The sequence below is a fragment of the Gadus chalcogrammus genome, chromosome 18, assembly GCF_026213295.1.
Source record: "Gadus chalcogrammus isolate NIFS_2021 chromosome 18, NIFS_Gcha_1.0, whole genome shotgun sequence".
NCBI classification, from domain to species: domain Eukaryota; kingdom Metazoa; phylum Chordata; class Actinopteri; order Gadiformes; family Gadidae; genus Gadus; species Gadus chalcogrammus.
In genome coordinates this window covers 16,446,917-16,473,427 of record NC_079429.1, presented here as the reverse complement: position 1 = coordinate 16,473,427, position 26,511 = coordinate 16,446,917, and the positions used below count along the sequence as shown (strand labels likewise).

The window sequence follows — 26,511 nt, the reverse complement described above, 5'->3', positions numbered from 1 at the left end:
ATCACAACGTAATCAAACAAACACAAGTCCCCTCCAAGGGGATGAATGAATTAGTATTGGATTTGGATCAATAGAAGAGGCAACTCATCTAGAGAACTTCACTCTTCTCAGTCACTCTTGCTCGCGACGCCATAAATATAGAAGCCGTAAACCAAAATCTAGGGCTCTATTATTATAATTATGTTGTGCAACTTGACATCATTGTTTTATTACTATTATGATATTATCAGAAACTTTGATATTTTTCCTTTGTGCTTGCTTGGTTAATTTGATGATTGACATTTTAGCTCAATTAATGTTGATATGTTGCTGTTATTTCGTGTTGGCCCACTCCCAGCCGATCCCTGTGATGGGCTTTGTCTGGAGGGTTCTACCTGCTGGGTTTGGGGAGTTTTTCCTTGCCCTTTAGAGGTCTTGGAGTTAATGGGTATATCGTATAATGTGTGGCTGTGATGCCCTTGGAGACTGTTAATGTGAAAAAAGGAATACAGAAATAGACTTACCCGGATTTTGTGTAATTGGTGAGAAGTAAGACGGAAATTGGATGGATTCAACCTCGAATCTGTTCAGATATGCTCCTGAAAATTGTGATTGTTTTGGCAAAGACTTTTTTCACAGAAGTGCCATCGGATGACAAACTGTGGCGACCCGGCCCCAGGAATGTCTCTATTACTCAGGAATTACCAAACGCCCAGGTCCGTTGAAAGCCAAAAGAGGCATTTATTCAAGGAATAACAGAAAACACGTGGGTCGGTGCCCAACGCGGGATAAACGAAAATTACTACTAATGGCTCCGTGAGCCATGGTAAAGTCAATGCGATTGTCTCTCCGGCTGGGCCGGTCTTGTCCCTGCAGAGGGAGGTCGCTCCCGTCTGGCACGCTGTGCTGGCAGGGCGTTCCTCGTCGGCGAACGTGGTCCGTGTGTGGGGGCTCCCTCGAGAAACGCTGGGGAAAGGTCAAATAGATCCACTTGTCGGCCCGTCTCCCGAGCGGTTCTGGTGAGCGGCACCTTCCAGTACCCCTTGGTGAGGTCCAGGGTGGTGAGGTAGCAGGCGGGACTGACCCGCTCCATCAGTTCGTTGACCCGGGGCATGGGGTAGGCGTCAAAGCCCGAGACCTCATTGAGTCTCCGGAAGTCATTGCATAATCTAAAAGTCCCATCGGGTTTGGGGACCAGGACGACAGGGCTAGACCAAGCACTGCGTGACTCCTCGATGACTCAGAGCTTCTGGCAACCTCCACCCGGATGGCGTTCCTACGGGCATCCGGGGCCCGTTATGGGGGGAACGCGCACCTTGACGCCTGCCGCTGTGTTGATGTTGTGTTGTGCGACTGTAGTCCTCCTGCGTACTTCTGAAAAGACATCCTGGTGCTGTAGGATGACTTCCTTGAGGTCTTGCTTCTGGGCTGGCCTGAGGTCTTCTCCCACAGGTACGACCGGTATGTCGCGTCGGGCGGGGTTCCGAACTGAGGGTTCCGAACTGAGGGTCTCGGGGCAGTACGCTGGCAGTCGGGGCATGTCTGACAGTACTGAACCACGACTTTATTCACCCCGGGCCAAAGAAAACGGTCTAAAATCCTGTCCATGCCTAAGTGGGCCCCTAACAGATGGGAGTGTGCCACAAACAGTACCTTGCTGATATAAGGTTGGGATACCACCAATTGCTCTGTCACCAACCCTTCCCCCCCCCCCCCCCCCCCCCCTCTCTACTACCCGATACAGCAGACCCCCCCTGGTGCTGAAGTGAGGGTGTGGCAAGCTACTCACCGACTCCCTCGCTTGGCCGTCGTGGGCGGGGACGTGACTCCATGCTTGCTTCAAGACGAAATCCTGCAGCTGGCTGCTGGCAAACTGTCTGGGTCGATCCGTTCCTCCCCCCCCGTCGGGAAAAAATCGGAAAACTCTCGGCTCTCGGCTTCTCCTGGTGGGCCGGTCTGCTCGGTAGCCGTCAGGGTATCGAGTGTCGAGGGGTGGCCCTGTTCGCCCCGCCCGGGGGGTTCCTCCCGTCAAGTGGGCTGGGGTACCCGGTGGGGTTGGGCCATCTCCCTCGGGTCTGTCGTCCTCTGCAGACGATTCTGCTGGGGTTGAGTGGACCACCCGAGCCCCATAAGCGGGTCTGCCTGTTTGACCGTGCCGTCATGGCGGGTCCCGCAGTTGTTGGTAACCCGGTTCGGGGTTCCACAGTCTGTGGAATATGGGGCAGTCCATCCCAATTAGTAGGGGTATGGGGAGGTGGGGCACGATCCCGGCCCATGCCGTAAACATCCCTCGGGGGTCCGCACTACCACATGGCAGCTCTATTACGTGCGGGTGTCCCCGGGCACACAGGCAACCTCTATGGGCTCCCCTCGCCGTCCCCCAGCTAGGTCGGAGCGCAGGAGGGTCACAATACTGCCGGTATCCAGGAGGGCCTGAGTGTCCTTATTCCCTACCCACACTGGGAGTGTTGGGGCCCCGGGCTTCTGATGCGCCCGACAGGTGGTCAGGAGACACGGCCCTGACCGTTCCTCCTGGGAGAGTGTCGGCGGTCTCGGTGTGGGTGATCGTGGCAATGGATTCGGTCCTCGTCGGTCCCTGTGTGTCTCGGCAGGCCGCAAGGGGTTCCGGACGCTAAAACTCAGCTGTTGAACCACCTGCCAGTTCTCCAGTTGCCGGACCAGCTTGTCTATCGTGTCGGGGTGGTTGGTGGCGAGGGTTCTCCGAGCATCTTGCGGGAGCTGACAGACAGTATTGTCTATTAAAACCCGATCCAGGAGGCTGGGTCCTTCGCCGTCTGTGAGTCATCTCCGGATCACCCTTCCATGTTGGGAGATTTGAGTCCGCATGGCGCCTCGGATGTCAAATCGCCATTCGTGGAAGCGCTGGGCCCTGGTTGCGAGGCTATGGCCATAGTATGCCAATATCGCCTGTTTCAACGCCGGGTACTTACTGGGGTGCTCTGGCGTCAGATTCTGGCTTTCTCTCTGTGAAAAGGGCCCATTGCAAAGCGTAGGAAATGGGTGCTGAGGACGACACTGCCTGTGGTGTTGCCCCAAATTAGTTTCTCATATTTCATTCTGGCCATTGACTTTTGGCTTCTCTGATTCAAATGTATGTGTAAAAGACCTCCAACCTTACCAATATGAACATTAGAGATGATTATTGTTAATTCAGCACAGCAGTATTTCCGGTATTGACTCTCTATTGTTAACTTTCTAGAAGCTAGTAGCATCTAACATTCCCATTCAATGTTATGAAAAAAGCGTAACTCTTTGTAGATATCCTTCTTGTGTCTTTCAAAGCGAACATGTGTTTTGTTTAATTGCAAATCCATGCAACTATTATCGAAAATGAAGTAAAAATAATGTACCCTTTACATCGCACCCCAGAACAGGAGCGAGGGGACAAACAAGAGAGAGAGAGAGAGAGAGAGAGAGAGAGAGAGAGAGAGAGAGAGAGAGAGAGAGAGGAGAGAGAGAGAGAGAGAGAGAGAGAGAGAGAGACACACACTGTGTACAGACTTACTGCTCGTGAATGTTAAGTGGGTATATACGTTCAATTCTCAAGTAATCAATGTCAGGCCTATGACTGCGCCAAGGGGAATGCATTGCAAGGCCATGATGACGGATGTAACATCCAATATGTTTAGGCTACCGTTGCTACGGTTTCCCAGCCAAAGGACGACGTATTGCCATTAACAAACATGAACTGTGCTAGTTTAAAAATTACCTACATACACTTGATGCTTTGTGGTCTTCATTTAAAACGGTCGGTAATGAGCAAGAAGGGCTCTATTGTGAAATCAGCCTTCCAAACGCTAAAAGTCTGCATATTGTGCCAATTCGCTCCAGTTGCCTCTCCTTTGGGAGTTTCTTCAACGACATTATAGAGGCCCCCTATACACAGTGGTGGTGGAGGGAAGAGGAGGAGCCGGCCACGAGCAGATCTGCGAGACAGAGAGGCTCTTTGCCCTTGGGTGTCACATTATGTGTGTGTTATCGCGTCAGGGATAATTGGAAGTGTGGGGGGGGAATGCCGAGCTACAAAAGACGAGGGAAGAGTAGAGGAAAACAAGAGATGGTACAATACGCTACCGTCACGATGGCAAGTAGCTCACTCATCGCCGCCGCCGTTCCCCTATATTGTTATGGTATATTAGCGAGACCGCCGTCAGCAGAGGACCTCCCACGCACTCACAGCTGAGGGACGATCTAGGAATGATTGAACTTTGAGAGAAATGCATCTATCAACTGGCTGATTAAAGAGCGGGCTTCTCCTCCATCTGTCTCTCTCTCTCTCTATTTGTCTTTTTCTCCCCACCCCACTCTTTCCTTCCCTCTCATTGCCTCCCTCTCTCCCACCCTCTTCCCTCTGTCTCCATCCCTGTTCCCCCCATGCTCTGTTATCTTGCTATGCCTTATAATATTCCCTGTTTGATTGGGTGTCAGTGTTCAATGGGTGATTGTGATTGGTTTGTTTCCTTCATGAATAATCAACAGCAAAAAAATCTGATCAAAACGATGCTGACACTTTAGCCACAAATCCTTTTTTCTTCCAAGGTAAATATGCAGCGTTATTAATAATAATAATAATAATACATTTAATTTAGAGGCGCCTTTCAAAACACCCAAGGTCACCTTACAGAGCATATAGTCATCATACATTTTTTAAAAAATACATTGTGGAAAAAATAAATAAATAAATAAATAAATAAATAAACATAAGCAATAAGAAATAAATAAAACAAAAACAAGACAAAACAAAACAAAAAAACAAACAAAACAGTGATCAGTTAGACGCTGTGTGCGAGTTTGAACAGGTGAGTTTTGAGTTGTGACTTGAAGGTTGTAATGGTGTCTGACTGTTTTATGTGTGGGGGGAGGGAGTTCCAGAGCCTGGGTGCTGAACAGCTGAATGACCGGGCACCCATTGAAGTGAGTCGTGATGTGGGGATACAAAGTAGTCCAGCAGAGGTTGAGCGGAGGGAGCGGGAGGGAGTGTATTCTTGGAGGAGGTCGCAGAGATAACTGGGGGCTAGGTTGTGGAGAGCTTTGTAGGTGAGGAGTAGGGTTTTGTATTGGATGCGGTAGTGTACTGGGAGCCAGTGAAGTTGAATGAGGACAGGGGTGATGTGGTCAGATGATTTGGTGCGGGTGATGATCCGGGCGGCTGAGTTCTGAATGATCTGCAGTCTGTTGATGAGTTTGGTGGGGAGTCCGGTGAGGAGGGCGTTGCAGTAGTCTATGCGTGATGTGACAAATGAGTGAACTAGGATTTCAGTGCTGGATTGGGTCAGTGATGGGCGGAGTCTGGCGATGTTGCGGAGGTGGAAGAATGCAGTCCGGGTGATGTTGTGAATATGGGGTGCGAATGAGAGGGTGTTGTCCAGGATGACGCCGAGGCTCTTGACTTTGGAGGAGAAGGGTACTGGGAATCCATCGATAATTATGAGTGGAGCTGGGGTGTGTTGTGATTTAGTGAGGGTGGATTTGGATCCGATGAGCAGGGCCTCGGTCTTGTTTCCATTGAGTTTCAGGAAGTTCCTGCTCAACCAGCTCCGGATCTCTTCCAGGCACGTGATGAGGGAAGTGGGGGGGATGGCAGCGGTGGGTTTGGTGGAGATGTAGACCTGTGTGTCGTCAGCGTAGCAGTGAAAATGAACCCCATGGTGACGGAGGAGTGTGCCCAGCGGGAGGAGGTAAGTGGTGAAGAGGAGTGGACCCAAGACTGACCCCTGGGGGACACCCAGTGAGACACCTGAACACCCAGACTTGTGGTTGCTTAGTTGAACAAATTGTTGACGGCCGGTGAGGTAGGATGTAAACCAGGAGAGTGCAGCACCAGTGATCCCAATACCAGCTAGGCGGTCCAGGAGCAGAGGGTGGGAGATGGTGTCGAATGCTGCGCTGAGATCGAGGAGGATGAGAATGGTGAGTAATCCAGAGTCGGCTGCAAGGAGGAGGTCGTTGGTGATTTTGACTAGGGCTGTTTCAGTGCTGTGTTTTGGACGGAAGCCAGATTGGAACGGTTCGTGGAGATTGTTAGTGTCGAGGTGGGACTGTAGTTGTGCGTTATTGACATCGTTATAACACAGTTGAAAATAGGAAAGCTATTCCTCACTTTTACATTTAACACATTTAAAAATGCAACATTTACTCTCATATTCATGTTTATACTAGAAGACAAATTACAATAATGATTGCCTTTCCGAAGGATTTACATCTTGGTGGGAAAGTAGTGTTTATTTATTGATGAGCATAACTTGAATACTATGTCATCTTACGATGCTAACTGGCCGCAGATTTTACTGCTCCCGAACTTGAGTGAAGGACTGACGCCCCCCTTGTGACACACACATACAGATAATAGACAGAGGACTGCTAAGTCCGCGGCCTCACCACCGTGGACACGGGCCTGGTTAGTACTTGGATGGTAGACCACCTTGGAATACCAGGTGCTTTAAGTAGTGTCAGGTGGTTGCCAATAGGAGGCCCTCTTCCCTCTGGCCTTAACATCAATTCCGATACCCCAGTGCAGTGACGGGGACACTGTGCTGTGGAAGGCGCCGTCCTTCGGAGGAGACGTAAAACCGAGGTCCCGACTCACTGAAGTCCTAAAAGATCCCCGGGCACTTGTCCCAAAGAGTAGGGGTTTCCCCGGTGTCCTGGCCCAACCAGGCTAATTCAATCTGGCCCCCTAATAATCTTCCTGTATAAGTGGTTGACTCATTAATTCCCTCACTTTCCACCTCAAGCTGGTGTGTGGTGAGCGCTCTGGCACAGATTGGCTGCCGTGCATCACCCAAGTGGGTGCTACACACTGGTGGTTAGTGAGGTCCCCCCCTTCACTGTAAGTGTCTTTGGGTCAATGAAAAGCGCTATACAAAATAAATGAATTATTATTAAGTGCAAGAGATGACAGGTAGACTGTGTGTGTGTGTGTGTGTGTGTGTGTGTGTGTGTGTGTGTGTGTGTGTGTGTGTGTGTGTGTGTGTGTGTGTGTGTGTGTGTGTGTGTGTGTGTGTGTGTGTGTGTGTGTGTGTGTGTGTGTGTGTGTGTGGTCTTCTTGCAAAGCATAGACTGGTGGTCACGAAGTACCACTCAAAAACTGCAGTTTTTTGTGAAACATTCCACTTAGCATTCAAAATTAATCTACAAAAGGCACACAGCTGAGTTTGTCACATAGTAGCGCATAGAGCCTACGCATGTAATGTACGTATATATATATATATATATATATATATGCTCCATAGAGCTTAAACCTACAAAGGTAATGTATGTGTGTACTGTGTATATACATATATAAATATATATTTGAAAGGATATAGGACAGTCCTACCTCTAAGTACGGCTACCACTTTATTCTTGTTAGTTCACCAGAAGCAGAAGCAATGCTATAGCCCTGGAATAAATAAACAAGTGTACACACATCAATAATTGCTCAAACACAAGTGTCTCTTTCAGCTGTCGATATGACCAGACCTATTTGGAACTGAAAAATGGCACATGTTAGATCTTTCGAAAGGAGGAGGCCATTTCTTCCCGATCACTCAGAAGTATGAGACAATGGCATTGTAACAAACAGCCATTTTAAACCTCTCTCCGCGGGATTGCATTGACTGAAACTGCTGCGTAGGGTTCGAGCAGAATAGATGACTCCGTCTAGGTTTAGCGCCACGTGCCAACGCTGCCCCCTGCTGCTGATGTCAAGTAGGCCTCCTGTGGGGCGCCCCAGCGGTTCACCAAGTCGAGCGAGTACCATGGCTCATTCCTGACCGCAGCGACCCAGGTTTGATTCCTGCCTGTGGTCCTCCCCTCTCTCCCCCATACCTCCCTGTCTATCTCACTCTATCATAAAGCATAAAAATGCATGTAAAAATATATATTATAGCCTACTGCCTTCACACCACGGGTGGTTTAATAATGCTCAATATGAGAAAATCTGTTCTTGCATGAGGGAAGCTGAATTATATACCTACGCTTCTCACATAATGCAAACATTCAACTTCAAACACAACTTTTGTTGGCCTAACATTTTTAGTATAACGATAAACCCTGCGATTTAACTACTGTATTTGCTGATGAGAGAACTCGATCTGACCAAAATCCTAACCAAAGTCGGCTACAAAACAAAACTTTATTCTCAGGTTAATCTCGTATAGTGACTATCATACGATTCGTCTAAAATCTCTTTGCTTATACGCTATTATTTACAAATCTGGGCTTGGCAATGCTATAGCTAAGATAACTGTCAGTGGAGGGTCAGTGGTTTATGTGTTCAAATTTAAGTACTGCAATTAGAAGCAATTTTGATAGACCAATTACAAGCAATAATATTTTACTATGACATCCAGTGTTGTCTGAAAATATGAAAATATGCCTATTTCTTGGATAAACATAAGGGAATATTTTATTCCATGGTTTATCTATTTTTGGCCCATATTTTGCCATCAGGTGTGAATGTGATGAGAGAAAACAAGCCATTTCAAGATCCCTGCGCATAGTGTCATCACAAGTAGGAGCGTCCACATATATGTATGATGGCTAGATAAGCTTACCAGTCGGGTACAGTACAGTTCACTGGGTGGGCTGATATACTGATATCAATGAAATGGACACTGCCGCCTGTGTCACTATGTCATATTGAGGGCAGGGTCTATTTTGGCTTGTAACATTTTCACACTCACAGCTGGTGTTAAAATATTTACCCTTTAGGTCGACATCAACTGCAACACACGTACGTTGTGCGTTTCACAAGAACCTACTACAGTACAGCCTTACAAGACGTGGCCCCTGGGTTATGAGGGGCTTGAAAGACAGCATGGTATGGCACTATCTCGGCCACTAGATGGCAGTCTACCTATATATTCCGCTGTTGGCCCGTTGGGTACGCCGCCATTATGCCCTGATAAATCTGGCTTGTAAAGGCTGGTGTTTAATATGCAACTTATTTCCAACGACACAAACTACATGTTGCGCTTTTGACGTTGATTGTAAATACAAACAAGGCATGGGATATGGCGTTTCATTTGTTTGTCAAACAGAGGGGTACATGGCAAACTCTTGATTTATTTGGTATTTTCTTCCAGTCTTCCATGTCCCCATAGGAATAGAGTTAGTTAGTGTCTTCCTCACTTTGGTGTTGTATATTGGATACATCTACTCAACCTTTCAATGTGTAGTAGGCCATCTGCTCGCAATGGCATGTCTTGATTTATTACATGGTTTATTACGGCCATGGCTGTTCTCAAATTGTTGACAAACCCAGCCATGTAATTTATAACAAATTATACCATGAGAAGAAATATTCGGGGAAACTCCCTTGCTGTAGACAGGCAGATGTGGTTAAAAATATATCAAGGTTACACATAGTCATAATTTCACATTGACCGTGGCTTTCCTTCCCGTATTAACTAGGAATTGATTCTAGTCGATGCAGTTACTTAGGGCATCCGGTCCGAGGCGCTGAGATGGAGTCACCAATTATTTAGTGTTGATGATACGACGATACACGTGGAACTAGTCTATTGATCACCCTGGAATAAATCTCCCTGTGTGAACGCCCTGGGATCCCTGGGGAGGTGGGGGGCATTAATTGAAAGGTCTTCATAAAAAGCATGGAGACAGATAGCCTAATGCTGAGAGCAGAGTTTTATGCCTCCTAAGGTAATAAAAACGGGATCTGCGGAGGTGGGAATAGGATCCGGAATTTCCGGCCCCACTCGCTTCGGTAATTCTCTATGGATTTTCCATTTATTTAGGCGGGAATCTCATCATGCGAGAGTCCTTCGTGGGGAACTCCGGGGAACAAGGGATAAGATAATGGCTTGGCTACCGAGGAATAACCCTAACTCAAATATTGCCAATACAATTCCATATCCCCCAGTGTATCCCCCATGGCCATGAACCAGCTGTATACAACATAATAAATGTAGCTGCTTTGGGTATGTGATCTCGCAGGTAAATAAATAAGTAACATGGACATAATGGATTTACAACTGCTTAATGAAGTGGACAGGCTCCGAGGGACATTGGGTGTGAAAGCCAAAACTAGCACGGCCTTATTCTCCTCAGCAAAGGAATAAAGGTCATAAATCACTACTCTCTTAAGAATAATGCTCCTCTCCTAGAGATATTCTACCGCATGTTAAATTAAGAGGCAGGTACGACTAGTGTATGAATACTTGATGTTTAACACCGATCTCCGCCTCTCCCTATGGAGTTCCTCACATAGTATTGACTTATTGTGTAATGGCGCGGAGCATTTACATGGACGGGAGCTGCCAGGAGCGACTCCAGGCCCCAAACAGTTCATTGAGGATGACAAACGACCCGCAGCATCTCTTTAACGACTAAATACAACCGAAAAATCTACCGCTCAAAAACAAGACTCAGGAGCTGCAGAGTTACCGGACTGTAGGCACGTGTCTCCATGGCGACGCAGCAAAGGGTGTCGCGGATAGCATGATTTATACTTTCACCCCGGATCGGATGAGGCTCTTCGCTTAAACAATTTGATCCATGGAGCACTCTCACATTGACGGAACAGTTAGGCATCTAATTGATCCACTTTGTTGGCACGTCCTCCAATGATTCACTCTCAGCCAGATTGTTTTCTCCCCCCCTAGCAAACAATTAATACTAGCCTATATAACCCGTGGGAGGTCACGTGACTCTTCTTGCGTACGCTTCGCGAGACAAGTGCTCTCTTGACCCAAGATCGAGCGGCGTTGTACAATGGACTATCATGCAGCCTAGCCATCCATGACGCTTGTCGAAGACATGTTATTAGTAAAAAAAAATGAAATTTCCTTGTTACTTGGGAAAGTTTTCAATCAAAGTCGAGACAAATTAAACAATGTAAACTAGCAGAAATCCACAAGACCAATCAACTGTAGGTCCATATTGCGGACCACATGCTCGATTGGTTAAACATTCCCGCCAACGCTAGGGTTTATTTGACTGGTGTTAATGACCGAAGCAGACACACCGACAAAAAAAGGCGGGTGGTGCAAGTCTAAAGTGCGACCGCAAAGGCCTACTTTCCCTGTAGGCTATGATGTGATCCAGATGCCTCGGGCACCAGCCTTCCGAGTGGCACGTCATTTCCGGTATCGGAGCACTTATAGCATTCCAGTTCGTCTTTGTGATTGTGTCATGAAATGGGCTGTTTTAGTTTATTGTTAGCTACATTAGCCTCTTTAGCAAACCAGTTCGAAATCAAAAACAGAACTTTACATTGTATTGCACGCACAGCAAGACCGTGGAATGCATATATTGGTGACCGAAAATAAGCAATGTTATCACGTGTGTAAGAGCATTTAAAATCAAGATTAAAATGACCAACGTTGTACAAATGCAAAGAAAAAAATCTCTTTACGGGTGCAGACATTTTTGTTGAGAGGGTCATCATTGAACTCGGTATACTCCCAGAATTCCGAGGGGGCCAGACCAAAAGGGGGCGTGCCTCCGTGAAATGCCGCAAGAAATCTGGGAGATTTCCCCACTTCCCACTCGGAAGGCTAGTGCCTGAGGCATCTGGAACACACCATAAGGCCTACAATGGTGAGTCGTCTTCCCCAAGATCCTGACTAATAGGCATTTGCAGAACCATTACTAGTTTAGGTATCAGGTTAGATTGGTCGGTTTAGGATGGTTAAGTTTAGGTTATATAACTCACAACTAAACCATCTGTTACATAATAAGCCTACCCAATACAACCATCCCTAATCTATCTACAACCTAAAAGGCCATAAACTCAGCCCTCTCTAATCTAAAACCTAAACAACACCATCAATCGAAAAGTATCTAAACATGAATAACTTGAACCTAAAGCCTAGCTTGACGTTGTCTTCAAACTAATATATATACTTCAGAAATCCTAACATTATTTTTTAATATGGTTTTAGCCTGTTCAATAATCACCCTCAATTTCTGATTTTCTCTATCCATAACTTCCGTTTTGCTTCCGCTTCTACTGGGATTTCCTTAGGGATGGATTATGTATTCATTAACGCCATGGCTAATCTTTGAAGAACTATTATACACTTGAGACCGCCTTACAGTGCGACTCTGGCGACTGCAACTCAAAGGAAGCTCTCAGTCAAATCCTGCCCTTTTCTTTGGTCGCCTTTGAGTGTTTCAACAACAGCTCCTTGATCGGTGTGAGTATTCCCTAATCGTCTTGTTTGGGTTAAGTTAAGCCTGGTGTGATCCAGAACTACTTGACTTACTTAGACTTTTCCCGAAGGGTTTCAATTTTTTCTCTGGCGGTGCACATGGGGACACATTTTTACCACACACATTGAATATTCCTCTGGGAAGCCACTGAGTAGGCCGACCAGGTGGCCCAAAGAAGCTTAATGGGGCAGATCTGAAGATCGGTCTAGAGATGGATTGTACACACCACTTTTTCACTGAGAATTTATATTGGACTAATTTTCTTTGCAACAGACATACAGTAAACCGCCTATATTGCCCAGTAGTCCTATTCATTGGGATTTGTTTTCATGAGTAGACCTCACTGTCACAACAAAGTTACATAAAAGGAAACTTAAGTGCAGGTTTGACCATCACATAGAGGCTATTATCCTTAACTGTTTTTAAATAATTTATGAAAACAAATGCAACAATGAATTAAAATGAAAATATTAATCAACTGTCATCTATTTTAAGAAACTACTGGTAGGCTTATTGAGGATCTAATTCTTTGTCATTCATGTTTTGACGTTGGGCCATTATGTGTGCGCCCGGCAGTTGCGTCATGTAACCCCTCGTGACGTCAGACGTCGAAAGGCTCACTTCATCGGAATGAAGCGCAACCCAGTGAGGATCAAACGGCAACACCATCAACCCCGTCGCAACGCATCACCAACTTCCTGAACGAGGAATATATTTTTATATTTAGACGGATTTGGATGTAGGAAAAAATAAATAAACAACAACTCATAATAGTGGTGAGGATTAATATCAAGTTATAAATCATTCAAGTGATTTTCCTCAGGTGAAAGCCCCCCGCGTGTCATTGAACAATATCCAAGGGGACACCTCCTGCCTCGGAGTCAATACATTTCCCTGTCCGGTGTGGGTAAGCTACCGGAGGTCTCGGGACAACTACTCGGAGTTAAATGCTGGGTACTTGTCCTGCCTGACGGATTCGGTCAGCTCTGCTCATCGCTTTCTAAACTAGCTCTTCTTTTGTTGCGCATCACTTTTGACTCTCCGCTGTACCATAGTGAAAGTGTCCATGCGGTGATCTCGTGCCTCCAGATCCGAACCCCCAGCGCGGGAGCAGGACGCCTAATTGTTGCGCTTGGACCTAAAAGGATGCTTCACCTCTCGCGCCCGGATGATGTGAGACGTGAGCGCCGCACGCGGACCACTCGGAGACAACAACTCTAAACTGCCCTGCACGCGATCTGGACCTCAAGGCGCGATGATTTTGGCAACTTTTCTGATTGTATTCTCCTACTTGGGTAAGCCCGTGTTCTTATATTGTATCGTATACCTGCATGTCCACGCGTCTGGACGCGTACCACATGGACGCGCGTTGGGGCGACGGTTGCTCCGGAGGTAGAGTGGGTTGATGGTAACCGAAAGGTTGCTGGTACGATCCCCGGCTCCTCCTGAGTCTCGAGGTTTCCCTGGTGTCCCCCAGGCAAGACGCTGAACTCTGACGGCTCCTGGCGAGCTGACTGTCTCCCTGTGTGGATGACTTTGGATAATAGCACCAGAAAAAAACATAAGGATGTTACATTAGGGTAAAACATTATTTACGCGTCGTCAAACGCACGCGCTCTCCGTGCCGGAGTAACCAGGCTCGCTTCACACCTGGGGTACATTCATAATGAAAATGTTATTATAGTTGGCTGGAAATATTAGGTTTACTAGTTGGACTGTTGTGTTTTTTTCTGCTACCCATGTTGGCTAAACTTGGGGAAATTCTTTGTTTTGGTGTTGAGGAATGTTGTCCCCAAGCACATAATTATGCGAAGAATACACGTTATATTCTAATCCCTTGCAGTGAAAAGGATGACCTCAAAAACGTATGCTACTTTAACGATATGCTACTTATGCTACTTTAACTCCCCAACCAGATATGATATCCACTCTGAAGGGCGACGGCACGCCGTCCCGAGCCGCCAGCCGGCTGGACTGCGTAAAAGCCAGCGAGCAGTGCTTAAAGGAGTACACCTGCAGCACCAAGTACCGCACCATGAGGCAGTGCGTGGCGGGCAGGGAGAGCAACTTCAGCGCGGTCACCGGCACCGAGGCGCAAGGCGAATGCCGGAGCGCCATCGAAGCCATGAAGCAGAGCCCGCTGTACAACTGCAGGTGTAGACGGGGCATGAAGAAGGAGAAAAACTGCCTGCGCATCTTCTGGAGCATATTCGAGAGTTTACAGGGTACGGTCATCCCTCATAAACATCCGCCATGAGGATGTTACAGAAGAATTAACATTCCTATTCCTTTTGGCCCGTAGTCAGAGATCCATTACACCCAGAATGAGTGGAACTTTATCAAGTGCAAATTAGATTTTTGTTTCATACAATTATTCATATCGAATGATTTCACTGATAGAAAAGTAGTGGAAATTGGTTAAAGAAACTTGCTATAGCCATGAAAACGAGACCCTTCCTATCCATGTATAGTTATTCTACCAACTGATGACATTCAGTCTAAAGATGATCTTGAAATTGTCCCCTTACATGCCATCTTCGATATTAGACATTGCCATCCTGCAAGGGGACCAGAAAGGAATGGAGAAAGTGTTTCTCTAATCAATGTCAAAGCAGCTAGGAGAATGACCAGGGAAAAAATGGATAATTCCACTATGAAGGTCGATATACCTTGTCCAATGGAATGCAGTCGCATATTTCATACATTACAATTCTAATTATAGGGTGAGCAAATATTTGGCTATAGCAATCTTTTTTGTTAAAATGCTAATTAGAAAATGCATGCATGATTACACAAGGCATGCACGCCACCAGCTCTGCTCGTCAACACACACACCCACACACGCACACACAGGCACACGCACACACAAACACTAAAATGCTCTCATTATGTTTGTGATTTGTTTATATGCAGGCAATGATTTGCTGGAAGACTCCCCGTACGAGCCAGTGAACAGTCGTTTGTCAGACATCTTTCGTCTGGCTCCAATTATATCAGGTAAGGACACGCTGTCATTCCTGTGTGTGTGTGTGTGTGTGTGTGTGTGTGTGTGTGTGTGTGTGTGTGTGTGTGTGTGTGTGTGTGTGTGTGTGTGTGTGTGTGTGTGTGTGTGTGTGTGTGTGTGTGTGTTTGATTCACACGTGATTTAGACAACAATGTCACCGGGCTCATTGCTGCGTGTCCGTCTTCATTTGGCGACAGATGTTCCTCTTTCGCCATCTTGCTTTGATGCCCTCGCTTTTAAACGGCCATTAAAGCGCGACAGCAGCTTTTAACCGCCGCTATGCCCCGGCTGACAGACAAACAAAGCGCAGTCGTAACCTCGTGTGTCTCCCAGCTCTAAAACCATTATACTTTTGACGGTTGTTATTTCTCTTAAGTGTTTGTGTTTGTGGTGGAATTGGCTTCTTTGGAAACAGGGCTTGTGATTGCTATATTTGTCTTGATACTTCACTGGGATTTCTTTGAGACTGAAGGTTAGCCATGGCCTGTGAAAAGACATGAATAACTGTTAGGAATAACTGTTAGGAATAACTGTTAGGAATAAGTCACGACACCTCGGACTGTGACCCCACAATGATGCAGCTGGATACGAGCTCAGAGAAATGTTCCCTGAAGTTTCATTCTGCTCATAAAAGGCCCCAACCTTTAATATAATCCGTCCACAGAACATCTTATTTTTTAGAAGTCATATTTATAGTCATGTTGATATTTATATAATCTGGTATTCAGCGTAGAAAATCCCTACGTCAAATAGATGACTTTGGCAGATTGTGATTATGGAATTTAAGAAGCACTCTGATTGGCTTAGGTATTGGCCAATGAGGCACAGTGAATCAGCAGGTTAGGAGAGTAGTGTTAAATTAGATATCCCACTTCGACCAAAATATGACTTGGGCAATTGTGCTATGAGGCTAACGTTATAGTAAAATATGTCCTATTGAGAGAAAACAAGAACAACCTCTTTCCGTCTCAGAACTCTCCCCCCTCGGAGATGGGAGATCAATATTGTTTGATCATTATGATCACCAATCGGTTGTATTGAGATATGAGATCACCAGCTGACACGTTGTTTTTCCGTCCACTTGTTTTCATACGTTTCATACGCTTTCATACGTTCAATTTGCAAAACCAAAAAAGTATAATAAGTGCTAATCACACTCACCCCTGGTGGTATAATATGTCACCTTTAATGATTAGTTCATCGTTATTGTTACATGTCACTTAAACTTCCGCTTGTATCATAGAGGGCTGTTACTAGAACTCTTCCAAGAGCACACAGCTGTAATAACGGCTGTTCAAAGCTCTACATTTCCAGTGTCTTGTGGGCTGTCCGTCACCAAGCCTTCATTCCCTTCATTTGAGCTTTGACTGGCACTCTTTGAATGAGCAGCTCGCGGCGCCCACCTCTTCTGCAGTAATGCCACCTGATGGATTAGCACCACCTATTTCTTTCTCAATGAACCAACTCCTAATATTTGTATAACAGAAGTGAAAGGAAACAACAACAGATACAAGCTAAGCACCCATAACAAATAGGGTTGGGTCATAGCTTAGGACTTGTTTGAGATATTTACCCCTTACAGTATGTCTCTGTAAGGGGTCATTAAGTACCCCTACCTGCTCCTAAATGACCTGTGTCTGTATTGTCCAACTTCTACATTCACCTTAATGGCCTGTCACTGTACGTTGTTTACCGCTACCAGCTGCTTAATAACCTGTCTCTGTATTAACTTTCTAACCCATACCTGCCCTTTAAGAACCTGTATCTGTACCGCCTAACCCCTACCTGCTACTTAAAAAAAAAATCTCTGTAGGCCTATTCACTGTCTAAGAGAAAGTGATGGAAATTTAACAACGTTTATGAAGTGACAAATATTGATTTTTTTTTTAAAAATCCTCTTCACACTCTGGCCTTTACAATGTTTTAAAATAGAAAAGAAAGTATAACTTTAATCTGTTTACTCGAGTCAGACCACAAAAAAAAAATCAGATAACCCACCTAATCTCAGCCCTCTACATTCTGTCTCTGGGGAAAGAAGATCGGATTAAGATTAGAGATTATTGTTATTCAAACGGCAATACCTGAGCAAGACTGAGCAAGATGGCCATGCTGGGAAAAACAAAACTATAACGGAACCAAAAATGATAAATCTTTGTGGAAGAAACATCGAGTCCGAGAAGGTAAAACTAGTTTTAAACCCTGCCCACCCCAGTGTCCTTCAGAAGGAGAGCCAAGGACGGGGTTATTGGATGAATGTCCAACACCATTCCTATACATTACATACGAACGTCCTCAAGGTTAACCACCGCAGTCCTTTAATAATCCAAATGCTTTGCTGGCACGGCAGACACGACTCAACGATCCCAGACTGTGCTTAAAGCTTCGCCAAATCACCGTGCGTCCGTCTCTCGCCCTACCCGTGGCAGACGTTCAAACTCCCGATAATCAAGCCAATTATTCAGAGGGCCACGCTCGCCGGCAACACGCCAGTCTATCAAAGTCATCCCCGTCCAGTCAGTGATGCTCTCAACTCAGGCCCCCGCCCCCACACTAATTGGATGATCTACCTCCTCAGAATGAAGCCATCGGTGGACCAATCAGCTTTCCGCTGAATGTAGAATTAATGTTAAGGGGGGGGGGAGCGGGAAGTGGCCAGCTATGGGGGAGGGGGGAGGGGAGGGGGTGTTGCCAATTTACGTTACAGCGGTCTAAACAGCCCTGGGTGACTGTAGAGATATAAATCCACTTAACGGGATGGATATCACTGATCCATTCGCCATAAGGTGACCTCATTCAGGGACTGTAATTTAGCCAAGCCCGGGGAGAGCCGGTGCTGGAAATGAATGTGTGTGGGAGCTGTCAGTGTGGTTGCCGTGTTGTTTTCTGGTAAATACTCTCGGGCAATCATCATTATTATTATCATGGTTGTTATTATTATTATTATAACAAAAACCCATTTTAGCCAGGGCTGTTAGCTCACTGTAAATTATAGTGCAGTAGTTCAGTAGAAGTCTTGTGTATGATGGCGTATGAATCTCAATTCATCCAAAATATCAGTTAACCTTCGATCCTCTCCCATTTATCCTGCCTTCCTATGTCCCCAGTCTTCCTGCCTCTGTAGTGGTATATGTGGATAAATTGGCCTTCAATTACACCGCATAAATCTGGTTTGAATAAAATACTAATGTCTTTCTCCTACATGACGGATTGGATGAAATAATGAAAAAAAAACATATGGCAGGTTAGAAGGTGGGGCAAAGTCGTATTAATAATAATAATAATAATAATAATAATACATTTAATTTAGTGGCGCCTTTCAAGACACCCAAGGTCACCTTACAGAGCATATAGTCATCATAAATCGTTTTAAAAAAAAAAAAAAACATTGTGGAAAAAATAAATAAATAAACATAATAAATAAGAAATTTATAAAACAAAAACAAGACAAAATAAAACAAACAAACAATCAAAACAGTGATCAGTTAGACGTTGTGTGCGAGTTTGAATAGGTGAGTTTTGAGTTGTGACTTGAAGGTTGTAATGGTGTTTGATTGTTTTATGTGTGGGGGGAGGGAGTTCCAGAGCCTGGGTGCTGAACAGCTGAATGACCGGGCACCCATTGTAGTGAGTCGTGATGTGGGGATACATAGTAGTCCAGCAGAGGTTGAGCGGAGGGAGCGGGAGGGAGTGTATTCTTGGAGGAGGACGCAGAGGTAACTGGGGGCTAGGTTGTGGAGAGCTTTGTAGGTAATATATATATATATATATATATATATATATATATATATATGTAATATATGTAGGTTTGTATTGTAGGAACTTCTCTCTGGTCTCCTGGAAGATCTTCAGCAATACATTGAAATCCTCATTCATCCAAGTGGATAGTGTACTGACAACCGGACCCTTCACCCACAGAACTCATTCATCCAGGGACAGCCCATGTAGTGTCACGTAGAAATCCATGAACACAACCGGCCACAAGCATCTGCCCCTCGCCTCTGCCCCTCGCCTAGGGCGAGGGTTGCCCCTCGCCCTAACCCTAACCCTAACCCTAACTTTAAAAAATAAATAAAATAAATAAAAGGAAACTGCCAAATCATAAAAGCTTCTTTAAATTCATCAGGACCCATGACTTTTCTTTTGGTATACATCGATTCAGTTAACACATCATAACCATAGCTATACCTGAATGAGCAGCCTCATGTCAATCAAAAAATGACATACGTGTTCCACCTTCGTAGCGAACTTTGAACACACAGGACTGACAGTCTTTCCGATTTCCGCATAACGACCCGGCCATAGCAACCCTGCCGACATCAACGTGCAACGTCATCATCCAATTGTGCTCTCCAATACGTCAGGCACTCGAAGTCGTCCACGTATTTCCCTTGCTACCGCTGTGTAGGCCTACATTGTAATTTCTCTATTTCTTTGTCTACGGATGGAAGTTAAAATAGCCAATGATAACTTCACTGAAAGAACAGTTATGACTTACCCAAGGGAAACCAATTGCTGCTGAATTCCTCTTTCCATGTTTGTTGTTACTCTTCTCTATTGGCGGACTAACCGCTTTTTGTTACATTTGTGACAGCTTTTCTACTTCTACCATTTATTACAGCCACGTAACGGCATACATTTTTTGCCTACAGCGCCACCTCCGGGCAGAACTAGTTACCCGCTCCAACCACTTGATGGAAACGCACCTAATTCGAATTACTTTATTGCGAACTTTCTAAAGATTCGCATGCATCACCTTTTAGATGGAAACGCAGCTAATGATAGATGGTGTTAAACCATGCATGATGAGGCCCTGAGGGCAACATAGGGAGAATGTACTTTTCCAATTAACTACCAAGTAATTAAGACCCACCGGGAATCCAGATACAAGTCATTAAGATGCCAAGGCATCTTGCACAAAGATATGCCCAGGTTAAAGTGCAGCCATCGGGGATAAAACTTCACACAGAATGTGTGGTACTTTGTCTAGTGCAAATTCGATTTTCTTTTACATACAATTATTCACATTGAATGATTTCAATGATAAAAGAAGTGGAAATTAAATAAAGAAAGACCCTGAAAACGAGACCCTTCTGGCAATAATTGTTTCTTGGTCTGCTCAAACAAAGAACTCTTCAAACCTCCTATCTGACAGTTAACATAATTTGCAAAGTCATTGCAATTTAAAGTACTCCAGTCAGCTTACTTCTAAATGGTTTGCATAAGTGATGCATTTTCAATTCCAAAGGACAGATTCATATGAACCTATAGTGCAACCCAGTCCTACCAACGTTTCCAAAATAAAGATGTGCTGTTAGACTCTTTGACATTTAAACTGCCACTGACCTCTGTTTGTGGCTCATTTGGCCATGGATTCTTTTAAATTGCCATGGAAGGTCAATTTACCTTTTGTATTCTTAAATGATAAAAAAAACTCTGCCCTCCTTAGAGTTTTGTATCCAGCGATTTTTAAGATGAGTTTTGTAACAACAGTTTTTTTTTTCTTTTTGTTAAGCTAATTGATTGGCATTTTGTTCTCAGTTTACCCCCCTGCAAATTAGGATATCTACTTTTGAATCAAAAATACTTTTTCTTTAGCTGTTTACCCTCAAAGCTGTTTGCCCTATAGTTCTGTATATGTGTTGTTTTAGCTTTGTAGTTTTGTATACCTTAGTTTAGGGTGTAGTTTAATAAACCTCACAGTTTGTCAGTTTAACTTGTAGCATTACATACGTCGCCATTTTAACATAACGTTGATCTATTGCCATGGTTTCTATAAGCCAGCCATCAGCTATAAATAAAGGTCTATCATTGTTCTGTGAATATAGTCTATGCTTGAACTCTGTTTCTGTACGATGATAATGGATACCCCGGCTTAAAATACGTCACAGATCTTTCACGTTTCTACTTCCATGTAACTGCAGGCCCAGATACCATTCCCAGATACATTGGCCTTGTGTTTGTGTTTTAGTTTGTTTTTAATTCATATCCTGCTGGGTCCAATCCCAGAAGATTTCCAGTGTTCTCTTCTTTCTAACAATATTTGATTAAACGGTTGAGCATTGAATACGCCTTAGTCTATAAAAGAGACTACTTTGCCTTGTATGCTGCAACACTTTAGTGGTTAGGTGTCACAGCCCACACATACAGGCAGGGCTAAAATAAAATGGAAATATAACTTGGGGGTATGAATAGAATAGATGAGTAAATAAAGACGTAATATATCATTTAGATCATTAAAGCTTTTAATTCAATGACTACTCAGCTGCTTTGAACACGGCCCTAACGTTCCAAATGCACTGATTAAATTATGAAAGATCCACTGGATAAATATTATAAACCCTTGAAACATGAATTAATCAAATGATGATTTGAATTTCTTCTCTAATAACGATGAAGTGGCATCTCTTTGAGCCCGACCCAGGATCTCAGAATCCAAACCCCCCTTCCTACTCCCCCTGTTCCTGACCTCTTCCCTCTTGAGCTGAACCCGCCCACTAATTTGCATATATTAGCATATGTGAGTGTGATTCGATTTAATTTACGTCTGGCATTTCTGATTGTCCTTAAAACACACACATCGAGTCAAACACCGGGGCACAGAGAACCACTCAGTGTTCGGCTGAAGTAAAAACACACAGCCATAGCCTTCCTTGAGGGTTAAACATAAAAGGTTTTTGTTCACAATAAACCAGGTTCTCTTCCCCCTGTTTATCTCACTGTTCAGTCCTTTACAAATGCTTTTATCCAAGCGGACTTGTTTTTTGAATAATGGCATTTAGCTCCAGCTAGGCGTCTCACTCTAGGATTGTTACAGGTATGCTGCGGACATTCAAATTGAGTCATGAATATGGAGCTACAGAGCGTCACCATTCTTTGACACAAGAAACGGAAACAATACATATTTGGCCCATTGAAGGCACATTTGCCACTTAATCAACTGCCAGTTCAGAATATAATGTACAAAGTGTTGAATAAAAAACTTGAATGACGTTTTGATGTATTTTGGGCATTGGAGTTTTGAATGACGTGTAGAGTGAAGAGAGATAGGACAGGGTTGGGAGGCAGAGAATGACGCTGCATAGCACCGGTCCGCAGGCTGAAATGGAACCGGGGTCGCGACAAGGTGTTTCAACTTTGTGGCTGGTGCACTAGCAGCAGGGTGGAGTCACTGAACTCACCAAACGTAGAGTTAGATGTATTTGCAGAACACGCTGCAGATTCGATCAGTGTTGAGGAGAACCTGAGAAGAATGGGATCGATCTGTACCACTGGAAATGGGCCTGAATAAGCCTCCTGGAATTGTTACTGTTATCCATAAATCAATGGTAATAAGAGAAGCTATTTAAGTATCATTCCTGTAAAACAAGAACGCCATACTTACTGTCACCCATTCGTGTGACTAACAAACAGATGTGGTTTAATTATCATATCATTTAATCATATTGGCATGGATTTATATTTTAGTAGCAACACACAGTGCTTTCAATTCCAAGCACATTTTAGAACAAGATTCTTCTGTGATATTTGGAAGGATTAGGTATTTTGTGCCATGGTTTCGATTTCACTTAATAATCACTTCATTTTTTTCTAAAGGTTATTATGGGCCACGCTGAGAGGTCATCAAGACGCTACATCAATTATTGAAAGTCTTCCTAGTTTACAAGCAAATGGATTTATGTTATCGCTTAATCGATTGTTTGTTTATCAGTAGCACTTATTTGCATGCTAGAAAGGATGGAAATAATGATAGACAGCAAAAGAGAAAATGATAGTCGATAGCCCCTCAGTAGTTGCCACTCACGGAAGAGATCTGAATATTGTATGTCAATAACGGCCAATAGGAATCCAATTGCAGTCAATTTGCAGCCTTCTGGCTGAAAAAATTGGTTTCTACCGGTGTCGGGAGATCAAAAAGAAGGAAGATAAAGCTTGGCTCTTCAAAGGAGAAGGGTGAGGGTCAGGGGAACGCAAGCGGCAAAACCAGCCGACAGCTGTTGCATCCAAAACCTACTCACAAAGCACATGGCCCTTGTCAATGACCTGGGAGCAGCCTTGTTCCTCCCTTCTCGGATTATCAAAAGCAAACAAAAACAAACAATCAGTTTGTAGAGACTCAGAGTATGATGATTCAGCAGGTGGAGTTCAGGCAGCATGGTAAAAAAAAAAAAACCCACTGAGAAGGTGTAGGGCAGCACCCATCAAATATTTAAACAGGCACCATCCTCCTGCCAAAGGTTTTACTTGCCATGTCAAACTGATTCAACATCGGCACAGATTGTCATGAAGGGGATAACTACCAGCTGCTGGCTCCTTTTTCTCAAACTTGTAAAACTATTCTACTATTTAATCATCGAGCATACACTTCAAAAAGTGCCTCAGTTAATTATGATTGTACAGGTCATCAAGGAACAGGTTTGGGGTTATACCAATCAAACGAACACCGGTTTTCACAAAATCAAGACACGTCCATCACGTGTGACCGATGTCAAATATTGCAAGAAGTTATATCGAGAGACAACTGGATGTAGATGTACGCATTTGCAGGACACGCCGCATGTTTTGACTTACTTGTTTTGTCCGGACTCACTTCAGAGTTCACCTAGAATCCGCATAGCCAACCCTTCCAACGCACATATTGTATGTTGTACGTCCTGGCACTTAATGTACACTCTTATTGTATGTTGCATGTCCTGGCACTTAATGTACGCACTTATTGTATGCTGTCTGTCCTGCCATTAATGTACGCACTTATTGTATGTCGTACGACCTGGCACTTAATGTATGCACTTATTGTGTGAGGTACGTACTGGCACTTAAAAATAGTACTTAATTGTGTAGCATCTTATCCTAGCTATCTTTGTTGTATATGGGGAATGGGTTAAGCTAGCAATCTTCAGTGCTTGGCATTTGGTTTCATGACCATCCTTACTGTACCGACAGCGATATATGGTTCCTCCTTCTTCTGAAAAATGTACTTATTGTATTGTATGTCGTTTTGAATAAGGGCGACTTCTGAATGCCCTAAATGTAAATGTGACTGGATCAAACCCCCACCACAAACACACACACACACACACACACACACACACACACACACACACACACACACACACACACACACACACACACACACACACACACACACACACACACACACACACACACACACACACACACAGACCCACGCCCCCTCTCCCCTTACATCACAAGGATGTCACATCGTCTAACCCACAGCCCCTACCCCGTTCTGTATGCCTTGGTTCTCCGGTTTCGGATTGACGGATCCAAGCAGTGCCCACCCACACACACCCCCGACCCGCACCCGTCTCATCTGCCAGTAACTCTAGTACCCTTCTCCCAACTGTGCAGTCCCAGGAGACGTCGCTGCTGTCAGCCCCGGACGGCTCCCTGGTAAGGGGGGAAAGGTGGGGAGCAATGGAGATATTCGAGTGTGCAAGAAAAAGGAGAGAGACAGGGTGTGGGGCCCGCCTGATGACTCTCGGATGAATAGATCTATAGAGCTGCTGCTCTCGCGGGACGTGGAATCCTCCTCAGGTTTCGGTTATGTGAAGTAACGGGAAAGCCCTCTACGGGGACTATCTGTGGCCCTGCTCATGGCCTAACTTCTAAACCTCGAGGGGCCCCCGCCCCTTCTCTCCCAAAAGAAGATTTACAATTAAAATGTCCTCTCCGTAATTCAAAAGTCATTAAGTCGTCTGCTTTATCCAAAGCACTTTTCATTGAAATAGTGGATACACTCATTAGGGATGGCTGGAGCGAGTCCACTTCAGACGTTGGGGCTCGAACCCCACTCCGAGCGGTCACAGCCTCCCCGTTCTTAAACTGAGGGGTTTAGGTTTAAAGAGGTTCTCCAGTGGGAGGGGAAACTCTGCTCTGAGGTGGGATCTATCGGACAGCTCCCTCCTCCCAGAGCGGGCTAGGAGGGTAATAGGACCCGGGCGGACGTAGATGAAACAATAGAAAAAAAACAATGAGTTAGGTGAGTGAGACCAAGGCAGAGATGCAGTCCTCTGAGAGTGAGCCTGTACAATGTTGGAAGGTAAAGGTAACCGACTCGTGCTCCTGAGAATGTCAGAATGATTAATCAGTCTACCGTCAATGGTGAAAGTGAATTATCGAAGAAGCATGTTCTCTGTCTTTTTTGCTTTGATGACAACCAGCCCTGAGCTCAGGCCGAGAGGAGGTTCAAGCCAATCAGATCACTCCAAGTTCTATATTTGAGTGCACTGTCACTGTTTGTAGACACACTATAAAATCATAATCATGTTACCATTCTAGGGGGTTTTCGGTTTTTCTCTTGCTACTGGTTTCTAATTCAGCTGATTTATTTTTTGAATCTGTGATTGAGGGTGGCTACAAGAAGTCAGCAACAAAAGCCTCTTCACTAGCCTATAATTAGCCCTACGGCAGTTAACCGAGGAAAGTTAGCAAAGTGGTAGTTAGCCTTGCAGAAGTTATTATATGACTCCATTATACATGCAGGGTGTTCCAATTTTATAATGGAATTACAAATTAACAAATTAATATGTATTTTAATACCAGTTTATATTATATTGTGTTTAACAGTTTTGCCAAAGCATTCTACCTTTGTCAATATAAAAGGGCCACCCACAAAGCTACCAGTTGGTAATGTAAATAAGGTATAATAAGGTAATAAGTGACATTACCTTATTGTGAGTAGTGTGTGAGTTTTTGAGTGGATGAGGTTAAACAACATTAGGTTTCAATGAGCCATAAAGAGACCGCCTTCTGGAACCACAAATGCTCCTCACATGCATGTGTAGGGTTTAATATAATTAAAAACTGCAAAATACTCATTAGGCCAGATTACTTCCAGGCTTACGGATCAACTGTCTGAGTGAATTATGGGATACAAGTAGTTTGATTTTAATTCTTATTCAAATAACAAGTTGTATTTATAAATTAAGAATAGGAAAAGAACATCGAATATTCAATGATCAAACGCCTTTATCCAATGCATTTTACAATGATTTGCAGATATTTATCATTAGGGAGCAGTTACAGGTTGAATATGTTGCTCAGGGATACCTACTGGCACACTGGGGACATGGGGTTGGGGTCGGAAACACCTTTTTTAACATCACTATTGTTTGTGTGCTTGATTTGAAGTCGTATAACAGAATGATTCCATGGCCTGGTTTGAAGTGTGGAACGTTCTATGCTCATGGAACCAAATGAAGCACAGGGACCGAAGCATTATAGAATATGCTTATTAGTAAGAGGAAATAATAGTTCATTTGGACTACGCAACCTGTATAGTGAGTAAGGCGTTCTCCCTCACAGGAATGTGTGTGATAACGTGACCT

The 26,511-nt window shown here is 44.5% G+C and overlaps 1 protein-coding gene and 1 long non-coding RNA gene across 3 annotated transcripts in view; one reads left to right on the top strand and one right to left on the bottom strand.

Annotated features, from left to right (window-relative positions):
• Window positions 1-19,738, bottom strand: part of LOC130371329 (uncharacterized) — a 53,540-nt gene extending 33,802 nt beyond the window's left edge. The window contains exons 1-3 of one of the 2 annotated variants that reach the window (XR_008893183.1): window positions 19,659-19,738; window positions 13,487-13,693; window positions 7,319-7,381 (exon numbers count right to left, since the gene is read on the bottom strand). This is a non-coding gene — a long non-coding RNA (uncharacterized LOC130371329). The remainder of the gene's footprint in view (window positions 1-7,318; window positions 7,382-13,486; window positions 13,694-19,658) is intronic. The other variant, XR_008893184.1, reaches the window with a different exon arrangement.
• Window positions 12,888-26,511, top strand: part of gfra1b (gdnf family receptor alpha 1b) — a 33,167-nt gene continuing 19,543 nt past the window's right edge. The window contains exons 1-4 of the mRNA XM_056577068.1: window positions 12,888-12,935; window positions 13,249-13,454; window positions 14,076-14,384; window positions 15,073-15,156. Of these exons, the coding sequence (XP_056433043.1) occupies window positions 13,415-13,454; window positions 14,076-14,384; window positions 15,073-15,156 (433 nt within the window). The 5' untranslated portion in view covers window positions 12,888-12,935; window positions 13,249-13,414. The remainder of the gene's footprint in view (window positions 12,936-13,248; window positions 13,455-14,075; window positions 14,385-15,072; window positions 15,157-26,511) is intronic.